Consider the following 23368-nt stretch of genomic DNA (forward strand, 5'->3'; position numbering starts at 1 on the left):
AACTGAAAGAAATAATATTCCCATAATATTAATTATTCACAAAAGTAGTTACTCATAGCCTACGATACTTAAAACAGTCAATATTTCAAAAATTCATATCCGCATTTTTTTTTGTAAATTTAGAGATGGCATCACAGTTCATGTGACCGAAAAAAAAATGTTTTATCCCCTATTACTTTTTTTGAGGTTTTTGAGTTGAAGCTTTAGTATGTGAGGAATTTATTTGAAGGTGGGTTTTACACATAGAGTTTTTCGTACATATTATAATCTTGATATTATTTCCCACACCTAATAACTGGAATTCCTCTCTATGCTTCCACTTTGTAAACATTTTAACAACAATTGCTTTAATGAAAAAGCAATAATGATTGTTGGATGATATTGTTGTCAAGACATTGTATTTGTCTAAAATATCCATTAATTTGAAATATTCACCAGTGTTTATGATGTAATTGATGAAAAGTCACAGAACTTTTGGGTATACATGTATTATATAAGTTAACATAGCTCCGTATATAATAGGGATTAACAGTGTATAACTTGATACATATAAGCATGAAGCTCTCTACAATTTTCATAAAAAAAAGCACCATTGCTGTATATTTACGAACATGTTCACGATATTGCGTTATAGGCTTAAGTCAGAGGTACACAATATTTGCTGCTGCTACTCCGATTTTACTCTGGTTTTTTATGACCACTTATTTCTCTAATTTGCCTCCTCGGACTGTAGCCCCTTTGCTCTCCATCCCTCTAAATATACCTATGTCTTTAAATCACTTTTATAGTCACTCCATTGCTTACACTGTCTATGCCACTCCTTTGATCACTCATGACCAGGTCTCTCACTATCTTCGTCACTCTTTTCGTTATTCACATCTTTGCAAACTTTAGTCACTTCTGTTGTTCACTGACCTATATCCTTGCTCTGTAGGTCACTCACATGCTTGCACACTGTTTTGGTCGCCTACTCACGCTCTCGTGCTAGCACGTTTTGGTCACTTGCAAAATTTTTAGGCCTCTCTGTTAGTCTCTGATCAATTGGTCCCTTGCTCTCTAGGTGACTCTAATTTGCCTCCAGGCTGCTATCGTTAACGGATCTCGATATAGTAAGTTTAGGCCTATTGCGGCTTGAATGTATAAAAAGATGTAAAAAATTTAAAAATATGATTTATTTTGAGTCCTCAAACTGAAGGTCGCAAACTCTTGTTTGCGACCCAACGTCGAGGGGCAGATCGAGCTTACCTATCGCTTGGGTGCTAAGCCTCATGTGCCACCCATAAAGAAGACTCTTGCAGGAGGCAGACAGAGCTTTACCATGGGAGACCTCTGGTGAAGCTAATTAAAAAGAAGAAAAAAAAAGATTGTACAATTTGTTGAGCAAAATAAGTGTGACCATGCATCCTGCTTTTAAAAAGATTTAATGTTTTTGGTCTAATGAGTCATTTTACCATTCTTAATCTTGTCAGATGACTCAATTCGCATAACAGCTATTATTGATCAGTCATTATTACTGAAACATATCCTGTGAAGCAGGAGCATAACAAGGTGATTTTATTCAAATAATTATATTTGAAGTTATTTCTGGTGTGCCAGGGATCGTACAAGGAAGAAGCCGAATTCTTAATTTGCCTTTATTTGACCATTCCAGAGAAATTACTAGACCACTGTGTCAAAATTCCACATTTGCATTGAATTTCATTACTGATTTTTGTTCATCGGTTCCATAAATATGGGAGTCTTATAAAATGCAGGTCATATGATTACCGCATATATTGATGTAACGGGACACTAAAACTTTATTTTTAGTCACATACCAAACATTACATAACCATGGAGTTGAACTGTACAAATTAGAATTCTTATCAAAAACACACAAAATTAGAAGCATATATATATTGCCAAATCAGCTTTTGGTGATCAATCCAAATCATAGAGGTAGATGGCACCACACTTCTGTTAGTGTTCGGTATTCATTTGTTTAATTTTTTTATTTCACCAGGAGAACTTCTATTAATCAGGGAGGTATTGGATACGAATCATGATAACACATGTATGTGTCAATCAGGCAAATTTATACACTCAAACAATTAAAAATTTAACTTTAAAATATATGAATGTAAGAATTATGAAAAAGTAACTTATATATAACATCTGTGCCAGTAGGTTCTTATGAAAAGAGGACACAAGTATGTGCCCACTTTTCATACTGGTGAACATGCTGACATAATTTTCAGAAATTTTATGCTGTCCACAGACTCTGATTTAGTGATGAAGATTTAAATGATGCAAATGTTTGGCACCACTGTCAATTTTTTTTGTTTTTTATGGTCTGGGCATGGGAAAATTGTGTTTGTGGCTGTGTTTATAGTCTCTTTCACAACGGACTATGGGACTTTTATATTTGCCAAGATTATTGTAGGGGCTGTGTCAGTGTGAAAAAAATCAATGCCCGAGTGGCGTGGTGGTAGACCTAACATGTAATTGTCTAACTACAATGAAGGTTGCTGTCGTGGTCCCAGGTTCAAACCCAAGGGAGGATATAGATAAGTTATTTTCTATACCGAACTTGAAGCGGCCACCAATAGATAGCACCTTCATTTACATCCCATCTAATTAATGGCAGTAAATTGCAATATAGCGATATGACCAGAGTGTGTGTTTGGTGAAGTAGTAGTGAGAAAAGATGAAATTGTTTTGTCTTGAATGTTATAATTAGCCTATGTTTTATAAAATGCTTGTTCCTACATAAAAAATAACCTTTTTTAACTGGATTCAATTTGATCACAATTTCTCTTCTTTATTTTAGGGCAGCTTTTATTTCTTGTGTGCAGCTAGTGATTAACTGGGCATTACTGTGAAGCAATAAAAACTCTCAGGATTCATATTTATTATTATACAGTCAAGATGCCGATTTCTGGAGGTAAGAGGTTTTGTTAATGAAGTGTATGTGTGGGTGTGTGTAAGAAAAATGTATGATTTCAATCAATTGTTTGATATTATACATCTATATTTGTACATAGAAAAGCTAATCCTATCAAAAATAGAGGGAGCTGTGAATCAAACAAATATCTTCAATACTTTTTAAAAAGGGCTGAAATAGGCTTAAATGTTATAGAATCATTGATGTAATTGTTAAAAAATCATATTTTTAAGGGCCAACTAAGCCCTGAATTTCTCTGGAGAAAGTCTGTTACTGTGACGAGTCATGTGTTGCATCTCTGGGATCAAGAGCAAGTATCACGAGCCAATATGACAAGAGTCGAAAATATTAACTTAAAATCATTTAATGTCTAACAGAATTTATGGATTTGAATTTACAAAGTAAAAATTTCGACTTTACAATGTTTTACCTCGCACCATGTTTCACGATCAGTCAGTCCACACATCCAGTCTATGACAAATAGTTTTTCCGTGGTCTTGAAATCCACTGAGTTCTTCAGAATCAGACCGACTCACTCAGGAGCAATAGGCCTACTGAAGGAAGGGAGAGCTAGCCCAAAGCTTGAAGATGGTGACTCCCCATGCAGAGTTCAACCTGACAAGTGTTTAGGCAGTGAAGGTGAGAGAGAATACATGTATAAGCAACGTGATGATCTTGTCACTGCTTTATGTACTGGCGATTGCTGAGGAGATGGCCAATCATCACAGATCATATGCTGAATTTGCATATCTTCAGGATTTTCAATGCGGAAACAGCAACCATCATGCCAATACAATGTAAACAATCAGGTGGGCATCCCTGGATACGGCACCACAATTGACAGTTTCAGACAGATGCTGGATAATTGGTGATATCATGGTTAGAAAAGTGGAATATTGAAAATATATATCAAATTATAAGCAGTTATGGATGGGGTGGCCCCTTTCTGACCGCTGCTGGTTTACACCCATTATATTACCCTGCTTAGGTTGTGGGTTCTTAACCTATGGGTCGCAGGGGCTTCTGAGATGGCTTGTTGAAATCCACTAACAGCTAGGGTCCTGAGCTATGTCTGACCCAAACTTTACTTGCAGGGGCTTTGAGATGGGTTTTTCAAATCCACTTACAGCCAGGGGCTCTTCAGGTCATGACCCAAACTTGATTTGTAGGAACTTCCATGATGAGTCAAACAATTCCATTTACAGCCAGGGATTTTTGAGCTATGGTTCAAGACTCAAACTTGATTTGCAGGAGCTTTGTAGATAGGTCGTACAAATCAGAGGTGCAGACATGAAAAAAAAAACATTGGGGGAGGGGGGGGCGGGCTAAAAATTGTCATCCGTTCTGCATATGTGGGACTAAAGCCTGTACCCAGGAGGTGGGATGGGGCATTGCATGGTATGTTCATGCAATGGGGGAAGGGGGCGGCGGAGGCTCAAATAGCCTTTGCCCTAAGTTCCAGCTCATGTGGTACAAAGGTACAAATCTACTTAGTCCTCTTATAAATGCACTTATCATATCACTGGTTTCACTAATTTTTTAAAAACAGGGCTGGGCACATACCCGTTAGCCACAACAAGAAAGCTTTAGACAAGCTTAGTCATTGTTGTCCATGCCGGTTTGTATGGCGCAAAGCAGACCAGCTGGTCAAATTGGAACATTGCGTCATACAAATCAATGTGAAAAAAAATTACTAAATTTGTCTACAGTTGTCTTGTTTTGTGTCTAACTATTTTGTGCCCAGCCTTAGGCTATTTTCGAAAGATATGTTTTCATTCCTGAAATCAGGTCTTTAATGCAAGTGTAGTAAGAAAGGATTTTTTACCTGGTGTTCAGAGATAAGTGGCTACTTTTTCACGCTGATTAGAGATGACTTGCATATTGTTCTATTTTTGTTATGGCTAACCAACACCTGTAGTGTAAATCTGAAATTTTTCTTTGCTAATTAAGTCAAGGTAGGCCTATATGAACAGAAATATGTCTCATAAGAAAATGGTGAAAATGAATTTTAATTTCTTGGAGCAAGAAGATTGAAATTCAAAGACTCCTCAAGGGGGGGTTGCTGATATGCGATTCAGTTCATGAGGACAAAAAAAATGAAACCAGAATTTTACCAGAACACCCTTTTCTTGAAACAAGGCTGCACTAATTATGGCCTGCAAAGTGGGTTCTGTCTGGCCTACGAAAAGACAGCATCTTTGCAGCATCATGCACCCCTGGACCAAGCCATGCACTGAGATCTACCTACAAATCGAACATGATGGTAATTGCTTTACAAGAAATCTGAATCAACTGAAATCCCTCGTGCACTGAGGCCCAGGTTATACCATATGAATTCAGACAGTCTGAAAGAAAAAACTTACTCTCAATCTTCAGAAATACTGTTTCCAATTCATTAAAGAAAAAACAGTACCAAGATTGGCTGAACATTGATGGTCAGCGACAGGCAAAATAGATAAATTGTGAGTGTCATAGTTTTAGGCAGAAGGAGCTGATGAAGCTCAGCAAAAATGGTATTTGAGTGTCTACTTACTATATATTTGTACTTATATATTTGTAGGGTCTCTTACTTATATTTGTGGTTGGTCTACTTACTCCCCTACTTTTAGTTGGCCCCTGTACTAAAAGTCATCTTAATGTCATAGGAGGTAGTTGTGACTCAACCTGTAAAGGTAGTTTATATAAGGAGAAAAAACGTTTGATCACTTGGGTCATCATTTGGTTGAACCATAGAAGCTTTAAGACATTCCTATTAGATCGCTGCTGAACTTTGTTTCAGTTAAGGCCTCATAAAAGACTTAATTTGGGGTGGGGGGGGGGGGAATAGTACAATAGACCTCTGGTTGCAGTCTAGGTTTTGTGGAACCACCCACTCATAGTTCTTAGTCTACTCATCAATCTGGTAGCTTCATAGTTGAGACTGACTTATATCCTAATATATTGACCTCCAGAATGTGTAACATATTTTCATCATATGCAAATGACGATAAAAACTAAAAATGATTCTCTGGTTTCGATTTCAGATACTCGCCAAGCTTTGAAGCTTTTGGAAAACATCCAGTTGCATTTGAAGAAGTCTGATAGTTCAGCGTTAAGTCAATCAGTTACAGATGACCTCAACACCCTCATATCTGTACTCGATAGCCCAGTATTTCACAGTATTTTGAATATCCAGGTAGGTATCTCTCTTTATGTAATATTTTATATATGTTTATAATAGATGAATGTTCACTCATGATATAACATTCGTTTTTGAATATAATTGTAACTTTTTGCTCCTTAAGGACTCTTTGCAAGAACTGAAGAGGCAGCTGCATAAACATCCCTCCATTTTACCCGTTGATTTTGACATCTCGCCAACCACAGGTGAACTTGTTATCAGTGTTCCTCCAGATCCAATTCCTCTGCAGAATTCGGACTCTTATGAACCAAGTTCCGAAGCTGAGCCAAATGATGATTATGACACCATGACAAAGAGTCGAGGGTTTATTCAGCAAACAGATGGTGAAAGCAGAGAGGTAATATTATTTTCCACTGATCAGATTGATTTTCTTTTTCCTTTTAAATTTGAACTGCCTCTTAAAATTCTCTGTCAAAGAAATTTATGTATGAAATTTATTTATTTCCATTTTTTTTTGGGTCCTTCAGAAACAACTCCCCGTGTTCCACAGAGTATGCCACGAGATTTATTTCCAGTGCAGAAGAAAAACTAATTTTATGAATTTTACAATTGAAGAAATAATGCTGGTATTAATTTGGCTAACATATATAAATATGGAATCTATGTATTATTAGCTTCATATTAGTCACATCCAAATGGGAGGGGGGGGGGAAGTGGATCCCACTTATAACGTTCTAAGAACAGTTAGGCTGGGATTGCACACACACACTCTAGAAGTTTGATAAAAGACCTTTTATGAAGACTTAAAAAACAACCAATAACCCTAACCAATACGCTTATTGATTGCATTTTCAAGTTTTATAAAAAAAGTTTTCTAAAACTTTTATAGTGGAATATCGGCCTTTTCCTCCACTTAGTACTACAGTGCAACCTTGATTACTCGACATGGATAACTCAACATTCTAACCACTGTAATCTAAATCAGTGGTTCTCAACCTGGGGCCATATGGCCCCCTTGCAGTCCTGGGATGTTCTAGGGGGCCACAGGAGAAAATCAGAAGAAAGGTGATCCACGACAGGTGGTGAAGGGAGTCATAGAGAGCTGTGAAGAGAAAAGCTTTAAAAGTGAAACAGTGAAACATGTTACTACTTTCAGAATTCATCGGACTCATTTCCATAGGACCAGGGGCATCTTAACCCTTGGGTCTATGTGGGCATGACCAGGGTCTTCATGTCTATAATGGAGGGAGAGGGACCGCACTATATGGGATCTGGTACTATATGATTTTCATATGTAAGAACAGCTTACATGTGAAAATCATAGTACCAAATCTAGTACCAGCTTAGTATGGAGGTCCGCCAGAGCAACGGTTGATGTGTTGGGAGGGTCGATTTATTGTGCATGTTTGTTGGATCATCCCGTATTTTACACAGACCCATTTTTACCATATAATTTGACTCGTGGGAGAGATGATAATCCATCATTTGAATCCGTGCCTAGCCTGGGTGTCTCGCGGTTTCTCCAGTTTCTCCAGCCAGGATTCTAGAGATTGGCCTGATTTATTAAAATTTCATTCATAATAAAAAAATAGAAAGTATCTCTCTTGGATGAGGGTAGGGGGGCCCTGGATAGGACGGGTAGGGTTGAGTTTTCAGGTTCCAAACAGAAGAACAACAGGAAATAAACCTGCCCAAAGTTGTGAAGGAAGATCTATGACTCGTTTCAATCAACAAACTAACGGCAGAAACCATGGAATTTTTGAAGCACAAAGAGTGTAATGTAAAATTTTTCAAACTTATCACCACAAGGGCAAAATCTGAAAACAAGTTGTGATATTAACTTGTACTTAAGCGACTTAAGTAGGATTCGGTCATCATGTGTGGAGGTAGAAAGGTTTTTCCCCCCATTAAGTTTAGTATATATATATATTGTGCTAATCATTGGAATAATAAATGTTGACAGACATGAAAACATTAGCTTAAAGCTTGTCAGTAATGATGAATGTTCAGCTTTGCTTGGGGGTACCCCCCAGGACTACATAATCATAGTACAATAAAAAAAAATTACTCAAAATTTTAATTTTGAATTAATTAATTTTTTTTATTTTTAATTGAAAGTTCAAATTTCCTTATTAATTCATGAATATTCAATGCAATTCCAACCTGCATATGCCCTTGTGAGCAGTATATACGGCTTCTAGCAACCCTAGATCCCCCTCTCCCCATCTCCATTTTCTTCATATCAGAACTCCTATGGCACATACGATGAAACATTCTTTCCAACATAAGTTCCATGAGCTCGAACATGCACCATGTAAATGAAGGCGGGTCCAGACCTGCCATGCTGAACTACTCAAAAATTTTATTACACAGTGTGGGGCAGTTTTGGCAGAAAACAGGTTTTTTCGCATTTGGGCACCGAGTAGAGTGGCAGGTTTAGATGCTGCTTTAGCCTTCCGTGCAGACAAAGTAGATTGGCTCCGAGTTTGTCTTCTCTCTAAACTCTCTCACATGTGTATATGAATTGATCATTATGGTAAAGATCGAGGTGCAATTTAAAAAAAATAAGTAAAACACTGTAAGAAACTCAAAGACCAGATTTTTTTTAACACTAATTTCCATAGTATTGAGAGTGTCTCCCTTAGCTCTGTAGTTTATTGCGGCCATCCGTAGCCATTGAACCCACCAAACATTACACCTTTAAACTGCACTTACTCGCAAGCATTTTATTTTCTAATGGTGTTATTAAATTGTCACACTCTATATAAAGAGGAAATACATTAATAAATGTATGTATATAATAAATGTATGCTATTTAGGTTATAGAGGTTACAAAAAAAAAAATCCCCCCCTGAAAAAACCCACCAAATATTTCCCCTTAAAACTGCACTTAATCGCAGACATTTTGCTTCCTAATGCTATTGAACTGTCGTAATCTAACTAAAGGGAAATACATAACTCTAAATCTATGTATTCAATGCAATTTAGATTATAGGGGTTAGAGAGAGAGAGAGAGAGAGGGAAAAACTCATTTTATAAACTCTATATAATAAGATACAAAATGATTCCTCCCCAGAATTATCTGTAATGAGCCACTACTAATATAATAATTAAATAAATAATTTCCATAGATTACTAGATCTATTATATTTATGTAGACTATAGCATGTACAGGGCTCCCACTTTCTTGTTTTTGGTAAGATGTCCTGATTTTGTCCTACTTTCTAGTTCTTGTCCTTTTCCTACTTTTTTTACCAAAACCTATTAACAAAATTTGTATTATTGATTTTACACTCATGTCCATAAATTAAGGATAATTCGGAATCACATGGAAATCGAAATCGAATGTAAAAATTTCACCTGTAGAATTATCACACACATCTGCAAGAATGATATGCAAATTTCAGGAAGCCACCAGATGATGCCGTAAGAGGGGGGTATATAAGGAATGATGGCAAAGAAATGAAATAGTTCACTAGAGTTCTGTAAGGCGCTCAGTGCCATAAGCGAATAGTTATGACACAGAGGACGCATGTGGATGATTTTTTATGTGGTAGAATTATCGGCCGCCTGGAATGTGGGCGTACTCAGATGGAAGTATCCGAGGAACTTGGAATTGCCCAAAGTGTCATCTCTAGGCTTTGGCAACGATTCCAAGATAATGGAGATGTAAGTAGACGTTGCAGTACAGGTCGCCCCTGAGTTACAACGCCGAATGAAGACCGGTATTTGGCAGTAACTGCCAAAAGAAGCAGACGGAGCACAGCATCTGACCTGTCTCGTCAGCTATCCGCAGCCACGGGTACCACAGTTTCAAGGCATACCATGTACGGACGTTTGGGAGGTCTATATGCTCGCAGGCCTGTCAGATGTGTTCCGCTCACGGCAACTCACTGTTGGCAGCGATTAGCCTGGAGTAGAGAACATGCAATGTGGACATCGTCACAGTGGGCTTGTGTGATGTTTTCCGACGAGTCCAGGTTTAGCTTGCAGTCCGATTCACGTTGGACTTTCATATGGAGAATGCCAGGTACCCGTTACCACCAAGACAACATCATTGAACGACACCGTTACGGTGGTGCAGCATTGCTCGTTTGGGGTGGAATTATACTGGGTTCCAGAACAGATCTGCGTGTTCAAACCAGAACCATGAAAGCCCAAATTTATGGGGACATCATTCTGGAACAACATCTACGTTTGTTTAGGGGTGCCATGGGCTCAGAATTTGTGTTTATGGATGACAACGCCCGTCCTCACAGAGCAAACATCGTAAAAGAATGCCTTGAATCTGAGGATATAACCCATATGGAATGGCCAGCATTCTCACCTGACTTGAATCCAATAGAGCATGTGTGGGACATGCTTGGCCGACGAGTTGCAGCCCGTCAACCACCTCCTACATGTGTACCGGAACTTCGGAGAGCATTGCTTGCTGAGTGGAGTGATCTTCCCCAAGATCAGATCGATAATTTGATACTCAGCATGCCTAGGCGTTGTACGGACTGTATTTCATCGCATGGGAGACATACAATGTATTAACATCATACCAACCATGTAATAGTAAGTTTTTGTAAAGGAGATATTTTTTACAATTGCTCCAGGGAGCAAAAATCGTAGTTTTTATGAATGGTATCATACATACACCATCGTTTTTGTTCTTTATCTTTTGTTTAATAAATGGGCTTTATGAATAAGTAACGTTTGTTTTGTTTCTGAACCTTTATTTGCTGGAGCTGGCATTATCCTTAATTTATGGACATGAGTGTAATTGAGGAAGGAACCATTGATATAATTCCAAATAATGCAAATGTTGTAGATTGCTATTAATGATTCTGCCAAAGCAGAAATTATATGGTTTTAAATTTATTTGTGGGGGGGGGGAGGAGGGGGTGTAGGTGGACCATTTGGTGGTTCATTAATTTTTCATTTGCTTAGTTTGAGGGTTCAACAAGTGAAGTAGTGATTAAAAACTTCTGCCTTGTTGAAAAAAAAGTAATTTTGTATTTACTACTTCATGGTCTTCGGCAGTAACTAACATTCATCATATTCAAAATTATGGTGCACATTTTGCGTGTAGGTGACACAACAGTTTGCGTAACAAAAACGGGAATCAACTATACTTCCAAATTCTTTATTCTTTGACCTGAAACTAAATATCTCAATCACTATCTTACACAATATCACGATAGCTTATCTGCTGTTGTCAAAGGTGTTGCCACAATACCTGAAAGGATTTTTTCCCCCAAAAACGTTCTATGATCTTTATTGAGCTACCTCTAAGTATTAGGCTACTGTAAATCAATGATTTTAAAGATTTCCTAAAAAGAAAATTCATTTTCTTTTACATTATTTTTGTGAACATTTTATAGTCACAGCAAAAAATATCAGTCATATTTTAGCAGTATGATGGAGAATTAAATTGAGCGTTTAGATGAGTATATAGCAACAGACCCCAAAGAAGAATGTACCAAAAACTCTGACGTACGTTGCAGAACAATGGGTATTGCTACGGAACAGTCTCAGGGAAGATCTTAAGAAAATAAGAAAAAAGAAGTCTTCTGTGCAGAAAATGTTTAAGAAATCCTTACTACTACTAAACCATACATGTAAGTTGTCCATATTCCTCTGCGGAACTTCTAACGAAGTGGTACATGTTGGAATGTGCACGTACGTGTAGTGAAACCTATCGTGAAGTTCGTTTCTCTGTAATGCTTGTTATGTGTAGTGCTGCCATCTGCCACTAACTATGAAGTTTTATTGTATTCATACCCTCAAAGTCAATTTGATTTAAACTTTAATAAGTTAAAAAACAACTTCAATTTTTAATGGCACAGTAGACAGTGTTTATAGGAATCGTGGATAATGTTATCACTTTTGCAAAGTATGGAATACACCTATATCATAACATTGACAAATTTTGTTTATAGTTATCAGAATTTTAGTTAATGTTAGCAATTTTTTTTCATCCAAATTTTTTACTTGCAAATTTCAGAGCTGAAGTTCTACCAGACTTTCTTCCCCTGTACCAGACTTCCTTTATTATATTAATTATAAGCTGTCATTATCGGACTGCAGATTATGTTGTAGATGAACACCCTCCTTTATTGTCTAACATTTCTGTTTACATATTTCTTGTCAGGCCATTAATTAAGATTCATGTACGAGTGGCATTCATAATGGATTCTTTATAGTTGGAATTTGGACATCATAATAACATTTGTTATTTCTTTGATGCAGTTATCAATCGTTACAGTTTTTTGCTTGCATATTATCTGGAATCTGAGCCAAACACAATGATTTTTTGCCAAAAGGACATCATCCCATTAACCTTGTGATCGCCATGTTAGCGATGGGCTAGTGAACATGAAACACTAAAGATGCCGTACTTGAGGATTATGCGCAAGGACTACAGCTGTGGTGCCAATACATTGCCAAAATACTTCATCAAACACCAACTCTGGCTATATCTCTATATTGCAATTTTCTGCCATTAATGAGATGAGTTAGAAATGAAGGCGCTGTTGGTGGTTACATCAAGCTCGTTAGGAAAAATATATTTTCTATATCCTCCCTCGGGTTTGAACCTGGGACTCTGACAGCAACCTTCACTGCGATAGACGAGCATCTTACCACCATGTCACTTAGGCGCCTAAATCTGAGAGTAAATCTTTTGTCTTTTACATTATGCCAAACTGGCATCTGTTAATACTTTCTTGCCAACCGGGTTCTAGATAATACGCAAATACCATCCATTTTCTTATGTTTCTTCAGTCTTCTGACTCTCATTATGTAGGTGTTTCACTGTATTTGATTCATACATAGACACCGAAAATAAGAAAAATGTATTAAACATGTTAATGCCAGGGCATATGCAATACAGTAGGTATTTTTTTATCATTCTTATGAAAAGTCTATTTTTCATAGTATACGTGAATTTCAATTTTGTTTTGTGTTTTTACAGAAACTTTCCATTCCGTCCGTTGCTCCTCCAGACTATGCACTCTCTGCTATCACAACAGACAGCTATGCGGAAGAATTCCAGCGCACCATCGATCAAGGTGCACAGGGAAGGGAAATTCATAACTTGCAGCTTTATAAGCCAGAAGGCAGTAGTCTTGGTTTCAGTGTTGTTGGACTAAGAAGTGAACAGAAAGGGGAACTTGGGATCTTTATTCAAGAGATTCAACCCAACGGTATAGCCGGAAGGTTAGTGACGAATAAAATCATATATGCATTTATATGCTCATACTTGAAAGATAAGGATTTGATTAATCAATGCTCAGCTGTAACTAATACTAATAATAATCTATATACATATAAAATTGATTGTTACCCTGTGTGTATGCATGTGTGTCTGTCTGCCTGTGTGTGTTCTCATAATAAATTTTCTATCTTCATTATATTTTGCATGTCTATTAACGCTATGCTGACTAAAAAAATGAACTATAAAAATGTCAAGTTTGGTCAAACGATTATTTTCGTATTCGTTATGGAAGGAAAGAAAAGCACTTGCCTCTGACTAGCATATTTAAGAAACCTGATTCTCGAATAGGGTGGGAAGCTGTGCTTAAAAAACTGCTTCCTGCAAGAATAAAACAGGTTTTCTTCTATACTTTTCCATAAGAAAAACCTTTCCTCTTTGATCCTAATGAAAATAAGACTTTTTTTTTTTCAATAAATATCTATCACATTGTTTGGATATTTGTATTTTGTACTCAAGAGATCAATTATAAACGCTTATATATATAGCTTAAAAATATATATAGCTTAAAAATATCATGTGATAAATATTTATTGTGGGGATATTTGTATTTTGTACTCGGGATCAATTATAAACGCAATGATGTAAAATCTACAAAAATCTCAAAAACTACAACGTTTTTGTGTTGTGTTTCTACATAATGGAAATCAGTCATCATGTTTTTATGCAGTGCTCCAACATGTCTGGAATTGTTCGACCTATCAGGACCAAGTTTTGATTTTATACCAGGCAGTATCTAACTGGAATGATTTGTGTATTTACCTTGTCTGTTGATCTTCACACAATTACAACCAAATAGCCGACGGTTTGCTTTCTGTCACAGCAGGCAAGTCTGTCTTAAAGAATTGAAGGGGCAAAGTTCAAGTATTTTAGTCTTTAATATCAGGACTTTTTTTATATTATTTCAATCTGAAAAATGCTTGAAAGCTTAAGTGGATCAATTATGCTCATACACTGAAGTTCCACTTTCTTTCACATGGCACGAGTCTGGACTATCGCCATGGGCAATTTACTACTGATTGAGTTGTGCCAGGAGTGTGTACATGTACCTAACAGTCTGATTGCGTATCAAGTGCAGCACATTAAATTTTTAGTGCTGCCTCCTATTTTCCAAAATATGAATAAAGTGTGATGATTGAATATTTGTACCGTTGTAGGTCTGTTGCTCTCTGTGGCTAGACATTTTTTAATGTGGAGAATTTGCACTGTAATAAATGACATAGTAATCTTAATAGGAAGTTTTAAGAAGTAGTTCTGCTAATGATAAAATTACTAAAATTTCTTACCATGTGTTTCAAAGTAGAAGAGGAATAATATTTTATCGCCAAAAATAAAAATGTAGAAGATTGAGTGTTCATTATCGATGAGAAAATTGGATGCAGAAGAAAGAGTCTTAATGAACGCTTTTATTAGCATGAAAATATTTTGCAAAACAGTGGGGAGAGGAAACCCATCTTAAAACTTGGGTTAAAAATCTTGATGTAGGCAACTAAACACTCGTTTATGTAGCATAGAAGACTGGTGGCTAGAAATCATAACTCTGGTAATTTGTTTTTTTTTTGTTAATGGGGTAAAATATTTGAAAAATTATGATAATAACCGTAAATGATGTCTGGATTAATGATAAATGTGAACTTTCAGTGACTTTCAACACTATGAACTTGGCCCTTTTGAATATTTTTCTGTCTCTGAAAATACAACAAGACTTTGCTTCAACAAATGTGGCAGTTGTTAATGCAAAGTAGAGGCTTACTTATCCTAGCTCAAATTAGTACTCTTATTCAACTGCTATTGAAAGTGGTGCTTGATGCACCATAACATCTGTAGTCTATCAATCATTTTATTTTGGCAATAAGTATTTGGAAAACAGTTTTGAAAATTAAGGATTAAGTTTCCCAGGATAATGTTCGCAAGGTGCATGTGCATCATAGTAATGAATAAGGTATGTTGATATTCATAATGAAAACTTTCTTTCTGTGGTGCAGCTGTGACAGAAACACATGTTAGTCAAGTATAAAGAATTCTCATTTATTTTTATCCTTCACATTGATTTTATTTTGTTGAATACTGTGTTGGTAACATAGATTTATTTTTCTCACAGCGTTGAAAACAAATTTATTTCACATACTGGCTTCAGTTAAAGAGGGAAAAAGCAGAAAGAGAACTGTAGCCCTTTATTTTTCTTTTTTATTCTTTCAAAGATATTACTCCCCCAACCCCCTGACTCACTTTGTGTTCAAGGAACTAGAAAATGTCATTTTTCAAAACCCCCTCAATGTTAAAAACTAAGCAAAGAGAATCCAAAAGAAACTGTCTAGAGACTTTTCTCCCTTTAGAAATGCTGATCATAATGCTTGGCAGTGTTTCAATCTGATATCTCAGTTTATCCTCTCCCAGCATTGACACAGGGAAAAACTCCCTTTATGTGTGTAAGTAACCATTCCAATGGCACTATGAATTATTCATGAAATTCCCAAAAGGTTTTACAGTTATTTTAGAATGAAATCTTCACACTCACACACAGCTTCCATTGTTTATATTTCTTTGTCTGCTCTCAGCATATATTATACTACATACATGCATTTGAGAAGCATCTCTGTAAATATCCAAGTTTTCTTTATGTAATAGATGCCATTGTTTTACATTGTTTCAAAATATTCTATGGAGATGGGAAGCAATATAGGTTTTCCCTTTGTTTTGATCAATTTTAATTAATGTTGATTCATTTCACAGAAAAGAATAACGTAAAATGGATAATCATATAAGCTATTGTAGTAGAAATAACTTTTTTAACCTTTTTTTCCCCATTAACAAGTGGAAATTGAATGCATTTGTTGAAAATTTCACCCATTTGTTTAATTTTTCATCAACACATTTACTTGTAGCTTGCTATTGTTTGATCCATTTTTCATCTCATGTGAAATAGTGGTGTTTCAACAATTTAACACATCTGCAATTTCATGCTCAAATTCTCCCTGAACTATTCTTCCTGCATAAAATTGCCAGATATCGAAGCAGAATGTTTTGCATTTTATGAAACAAGTCCTCAGCTGACCTGCTCTGTGCTGAAAATTCCCATAATAGTTAAAAAAACAGAGGTTTTCTTTTTCCTTATTTTCTAAATTTCACCAACACATTCTTCTGCAGCAGCACTGATTGTTCTGCAATGTATGTTAGATTTTGGTACATTCTGCTATTGGGTTGCTGAATAGTCATGCTGTAGTAAATTACTCATGGTGATGGACCAGAGTTGTGCTCACACACACAGTTTGGAAGAAAAAGATAAGATATTAATGCATGGAAAATATCTTCGTGTAATTTGACGTATGTTGGCGATAGATTGGTGTTGAATTGGGTGTCATTGTAATGCCGTGCAGTCACTGTTGATGGCATAAAAGAAAAAACAATTCTTTGAGTCTACTTAAATATGTGCACTTTAGCAGAATTGATAAATAACATATTAAAAACAAAACAAAACGTAAAACTGACTGAACTGATGTGAAAAAATTTAAAATATTTTTCTATTTTGCATTTAAACTTGATAGTCATCTGAATGAAATTTTTAAGAGCTGTTCAGGGTACATAGTGATTAATGACAAATACTGTATATCATAATAGTATAGATAATGATAATCTCTCCATGTGTCAGCATGGCAATATGAATAGTAACTATAGTCAAACAAAGTTTGCCAGTCAAAGTTGCAATTAGTGCCTGAGTGGCGCAGTGGTAAGATGCTTGTCTTCCTTTATGAAGGTTATCATCATGGGTTCCAATTTGGGCAAGAACGTCATAAGTAAGTTCTGTACTTATTTCTTATGTTCTTTGCCCGGATTGGAACCAAGCTTGGGGCAACCACTGATAGATGGTTCCTTCATTTCTCACCCAACTCCCCTGGTTGGAAATTGCCTTATAACAATATATGACCGGAATTCGTGTGCAGTGAAGTAGTCAAAGTTACAAAACTAATTTTTTCTCAAAAACATTTTTCGTCTCATTAGGCTAGTGAGTGGGAAAATAAAAGAATGTTTTTGTGATTCTTCACATATACTGTTTATAACTACAGAGAATCGGACCAATTTTCTAATTGAACATTATGTACATCAATTGATTTCTTTTGTATAAAAACATGTTATAATTCTTATTATTACATACACAGAATTTCTTAGGATAAGCAGGATGAACATCTAGATTTCCTTTATTGATAATATTACCAGATGTAAATTTTTTTTCTTAGTCCGAAAGAGTGTCTTACGGTGTCAATTCATTGCCATTAATGTAATCATTTCGGTACTTGAAAATGGAAGAAAAGTTCTTGAAAAAGAATTTAAAAAAAAATGAATAAAATAATTCAAAAAGAAAAAGTTAACATGTTTTGATAAATTTATTTTGGCTTAAGTTGATTTATAATTGATTAACATTGTTTTCTTCTAATATAATCTGTTCCTAGTGTTTATAAAGCTCCATTTTCAAGTGAATTCTAGGCAGAAATTAATTTCCCAGAAAATGGAAACTAATTTAATCAGATATTAAGAAAGAATTTTGCTGTATTTGATTTATGTAACAAATAATTTTCGAACCCCTAATTAGGAGAAAAACAAATTAGATTTGTGCCTACAGCGCTTAGTGGCTTCAGCTGTTTTTTTTCCCTGCTGCCTCACTCCCATAACTCAAATTAATTACTCCCATATATTGACTTAACAGAAAAATTTCTCATTAGAAATGCATACTTTAAAAGCCACCGCCATTAAAAAAATGTAAAAGCTATCAATGAAGCAACTAGTTACTGAATGTCAGTCCATCTATTCTCTCATTTTTTATTTTTTCAACGCCGGGAAGTAGTTTATAATTATCGATATTTATAGCCGAACCGCGTTTGCATATGTAACGCGACCCGCAAAAAAAGAAGTAATTTGTGCCGCGTATCGATCCGTGATTCAGATGGAAAGAAATCCTTGCAACGCGGGAGATAAAGTTACTCACTTTCATTGATTTTTGTGTTTTTATTTTCCTTCCTCGGAGAGAAATATGAATTTTATCATAGAAACTTAGTTTTAGTTTCTGAATTATTTATGCCTCCAGGAAAAGGGTTCGACTTTGCCTGAGCGAGAAAATTTTCTCTCTCCGTATATCCGGAAAAGTTGTTAACCATATTGCTCGGGATATAAGATATAGGTAAGAATATCATCTCTTACAAAACTCACGGAAGTGGCATCCGAGCACGATTCCTGATGATGTTGGTATGCAAATGAAGTCATTAGGACGTTCATTCATGCTCTAAAGTTGCCTCGGGCCGGACTGACGCTGTTTCACGTTTTGCGACGAGATATGCACGGAATATATATATATTTTTGTTTTTCGGATTGCATCTGGTGTAATCTAAGATAGTGTGAAGATTACTGGTGTAATTTATACAGCGAATACTATTGTAATAATAAAAACAAAAAATAAATAAACTCGCATCACACGAGCGTAATAATGTTTGCACAAGCAATCAGTTTTTAAAATTCAATGAGAATGCACTTCGTACGTAAACATTATCCCATTATCCGATATTTGGTGAAATTGAAGTGTCGAAGCCGGATTGAATGACAGATTATCCGATATTTGGTGAAAGTAAAATTTAAGTGTTGAAGCACCGGATTGGATGACAGATTAAAATACTTATTCCAATTTTGTAAATTCACTTTATACCACGGACTCGTCGTGGCTCCGTTATCTTATTGCAATTTAAAAAATTCCATGGAAAAAAAAATTACAACGTTGGCGGTAAGCCGTCTTCCGGGTTCTATCCCCGCAAGCGGCACATCGGTGGTCGGCTGAAGTTGATTATCTGCAGTTTTCCGACTTCGAGGCGCGAATGGGAACGGTTCCATTGTGAAGCGTCTCTCAGCTGAGAGTAGACGGGCTTAGACACGATACTTATATGATCACGAAAATTCAGGCATCTGCCATTTGAAATATAGAGACAGATGGCAGAGAGAGAGAGAGAGAGAGCACTTTTCGAACACTAAACACGCGTTACTCTGACATCAGAAAAATGTTGAGGCCACACGTATACACGCACTACTTTTTCCGGCATCAATTCGTTCGGAATTTTCTAAAGGAATGTTTACGGAATGCGTGTACGGTTCCATCGTAGCAGCAGCAGCATCTTGGTTGCTATCAAATACAGGGTGTTCCAAAATTTAAAGACCCTATTTTAAAGTAGCCTACACGCGAAACCAGTCATCAGAAAATTGTGAAATTTTGTGGAGGTCTTCATGAACTGATGTGAATTTGTTTCAGGAGAGAAAAATAGTTGCACATGTCACCACCAGAGGGCGTTTCACGTTGAATACCTGTAGTACACATGTAAATTTATGTGATGTCACGCAGCAGCTGCTATAAAACCTAGAAACATTTACCGAGATCTTGTTTCTCATTGTGTTTGCTGCTCACAATGGCGATAAGTTTACGAGATCGCGCTTTCTTGGTCAAATTGTTTTACCAAAACAGCAATTCCTCAGTAATTTCTCTACGGAAATATCGAACTTGGAAGAGGATTCGAAAAGGTCCAATGAATGTTAAAAAAACCTTCGGAGTTTGATAACGAAATTTGAAACCACAGGATCGTTGGCTGTTCGTCCTGGAAGAGGAAAAAATCCCGTTCCTATGGACGCAGTATAGGAGGTTCCGCTTCAGGTGGAAGAGGATAGAGCTGCAAATTCTCGTGGTAGCACTAGTGTCAGGCGTGTAGCACAGGCGTTGGATAGGCCACGTTCAACTGTCCATAAGATCATGCTGAATATCTTCTGATATTATCCGTGAAAACTTTCACTTGTGCAGCGGTTGCTTCCACACGATGACGCTCGTTTCTAGTTCGCGCGGAGGTAGATTCGGAATGGCCTTGGAATATCCTCTGGACAGACGAAGCGCATTTTCACTTGGATGGTGCGGTCAATATTCACAGCTGCCGAATTTGGGAACCAGAAAATCCGCACGCTATCTTAGAGGTTCCGTTGCATTCACCAAAAGTGACTGTGTGGTGTGGAGTTACTGCATCATTTATTGCCTGTCCCTACTTCTATGAGGTTCTACAGGTCCAGTGACATGTTCGATCACCAGGAAGCGATATTACAGAACGAAATTGTTCCGGCTCTGCAAGTACGTCACTGCCTTTGCAGACACAATCTTTATGCAAGACAGAGCTCCTCCACACATTGCAGTGTGTGTTAAGAATGTTCTTAAAACACATTTTACAGGAGAACGTGTCATCAGCCGTCACTTCCCTAATCTATGGCCTCCCCGGAGCTTAATTTATGCGATTTTTGGCTTTGAGGGCATTTGAAACGTTTGCTAAGTCGCGACAATCCAAGAACTTTATCTGACCTTAAAGACAGCATTTCACGCCACGTGCTGCACATTTACTCGCGCAAACTTCGTTCTGGTGTGGAACATGCCATCTTGCGATTTCACATGGTATCATGTGGAACATGTTTTGTTACTGTAACAATTTTTAAAATTGTAAACGTTTGCCTAATGTGTCATTTCTTAATAAAATGCCTTCTGGTGGCGACATGTGCAACAATTTTTTCTCATCCTGAAACAAATTCCCGTTACTTGTTGAAATCCCCCCCCCCCCCCCCACAAAATTTCACAATTTTCTGGCGACTGGTTTCGCCAGTGTGCTACTTTAAAATAGGGTCTTTTAATTGTGGTCTGCCCTGTATTTATACTGCAATTTCCGGCGTATATAGTATCATTAATTTTTCTGTTACTGATATTTTCTTTCATCTATTCTGAATTTTAATTAGCTCTGGATTTATTTTTTTCGTTAGTTTTGATCGGCCAACTATTTCATTAATCTGAAATTTTCATCCATTCTTTCATTTAGTTTCATTGATTTTTGTTTAGTATCTTTATGTATTCGAAAGGTATTTTTCAACATTTGTGTCATTCTCTAATGATACGCCTGACGTTAGTTGTCTGTCTCGTTTATATTATTCCTTTTTGAATGCTGACTTCCCGAAGATATATAGAGGTTATTATATTATTCAGGGGTGGCCAACAGCTAGCCCGCGGGCAGCGACAAGATGAAAAAAAAAAGTATTTTCTATATTAGTTTCGATTGATGAAATTGGGGTTTATGTAGAAAAAAAAGAAGACAAAACACTGTTTTTCGACACACGAACAAAAAAAAAGCCTCTTTAAACATATAGGTCACATGATTAATTTCATAAACATACTGTGAGCGTTATGGAAGTAGTAGATTTTCTTGCGAAATTATTGGAGGTCGGTGATGGTAATCTCAACGAGCAAACTTCCTTCATTAATTTTCCTTTTAAGCAAGTTTTTCCATGAAAATTCAACACTAATGTGCTGTCGCCTATTGGTAAAATATTTAGTCAAGTATTTTGCTGGGAAAAAAAAGCAAACTAGAAAAGCATTGCACGAAATTCGGAGGAACAAATTTCAAAATATCAAATTACTTTTTTCTTCGATACACTTTGAACGTTTTATGAAGTAACATTCTCTAATCTACCTAGAGCATTAACATTTATAAATTGCTGAAAGGTTAATAGAAGACCAGTAGAACGGCCCTTTGTTTAAGACAGTTTCACGAACGAAGACGTCGGATGTTTGACAAGCTGGTGGATAAGACAATTTTCCGCAACAAATTTATTTTCTTTTCTCTTTAATATTATCATTTTATGCCATATTTTAAACCAACGTAATACTGTGTTACTCCAAGATGAAGGAGAATATGGCTGTTTTGAGCTCGGTGCTCTTTATAACGTTCAACGGTCACAGCCCTAGAAATTTATGCCGCGGAACTGGAAAAAAAATTCTCCATTCAGGTCAGCTCAGCTGAGAAATTATAGTCAACAAAACTAAAAAATACGTGGAGCCCGCAAAAATGATTTGGCCGAGTAGCGAGAAAATGATATCAACTCGAGGGTTAAAAGAACCCCCCAGCAGAAAAATCTCGGGAGAAGATTTAAGTTCATCGCGTCTGAAAAATAGAGGGAAACAGACGCCACATTTCTTTCGTAGAGTGCTTGTAAAAAATTTCGCAACCAAGAAGAAAGCAAAGTCCAAAATCCAGCTATCGGCGAAAATTTTTTTAAGACCGCACATATAGGATCAATTGACTTCGCTGGATCTAATAAGTTGCTTAGAAACTCAGATGTGTCAACTCCAAAAATCCTGAGTTCAGTTTTGCGGACTTCGGGAGTAGATCCCCGAATTTGACAAAAACTCTGGAAAAATTCTATGCAGTGAGGACAGCCAGAAGTAGCCCGGTCATCAACAAGCAGACCACGTTCACCGCCAAAGCTGTAACTAATACTCTTTGCAATCATAATGACAGGAGGCTCGTCCTTTTTCCTGGACTGATGATTCCGTTGCCAACTACTCAACATATCACATGTTCGAGTAGCGAAATCCTGTCTGGAGGTTATTATGCTGCTGAAAGAAGGATTAAAAAGCAATCCTGGAGACAATTTCCTCACTGAAGCTGGGAATATTCTCGTCAAGTAATATGACTTTGAGCCAAAAGTTGCCTTTGAACACTAAAAACTATTTATCCCAGAAATATTTTTCTCATTTTTTTGAACTCTAATAATTTTTTAATTTTCTGATTTTGACAATATTTCTCATGCTCAAACACATACTTACTGACGCACATCAAATACACCTTTCTAGGCTGTTTACCAGCCCGTCTGTAATCCTACCATCAGCCCCGAGTACTGGAGAGTATAGGAAATTAAACCCGTCAAAATGTTAGTGGGCCGCGATGCCATAGCAAGCAATCATACTGGGTACGTCCTATATGCCAGAGTTCTTTCCCCTTGTGCATGCAGCTTATATATCGGAGTTTTGTCCCTGGTGCGACCCGCGACACTGCGACAGATCATTATGTTGGCCCTCAAACAGAGAAGTTGGCTACCCCTGATATATAGTATCAGGGCCCAAGGAAGCACCCGAAATTATTTACCACACGCCCGTGTCTACACCTGACGCTGTGTCGAGAGAGGACCAACTGCATCGCAGTACGGGATATTTTGATGGCGAAGGTGTTTT

At 36.8% G+C, this 23368-nt stretch overlaps 1 protein-coding gene across 6 annotated transcripts in view; it reads left to right on the forward strand.

The window, feature by feature from the left end:
• Window positions 1-121: 121 nt before the first annotated feature.
• LOC149063817 (multiple PDZ domain protein-like) overlaps window positions 122-23368 on the forward strand; it is a 689010-nt gene continuing 665763 nt past the window's right edge. For all 6 annotated transcript variants that reach the window (XR_016196092.1, XM_089255618.1, XM_089255619.1 and 3 more), the window contains exons 1-5: window positions 122-229; window positions 2810-2923; window positions 5947-6098; window positions 6208-6441; window positions 13006-13250. Coding sequence is in view for 5 of the 6 variants with exons in the window: in XM_089255618.1 (XP_089111744.1) it covers window positions 2908-2923; window positions 5947-6098; window positions 6208-6441; window positions 13006-13250 (647 nt within the window). In the remaining variant the exon portion in view is untranslated. The remainder of the gene's footprint in view (window positions 230-2809; window positions 2924-5946; window positions 6099-6207; window positions 6442-13005; window positions 13251-23368) is intronic.

Source organism: Pholcus phalangioides, unplaced genomic scaffold (assembly GCF_987345545.1).
Source record: "Pholcus phalangioides strain wild (caught in Gottingen) unplaced genomic scaffold, Ppha-v1.0 ptg000043l_1, whole genome shotgun sequence".
NCBI classification, from domain to species: Eukaryota; Metazoa; Arthropoda; class Arachnida; order Araneae; family Pholcidae; genus Pholcus; species Pholcus phalangioides.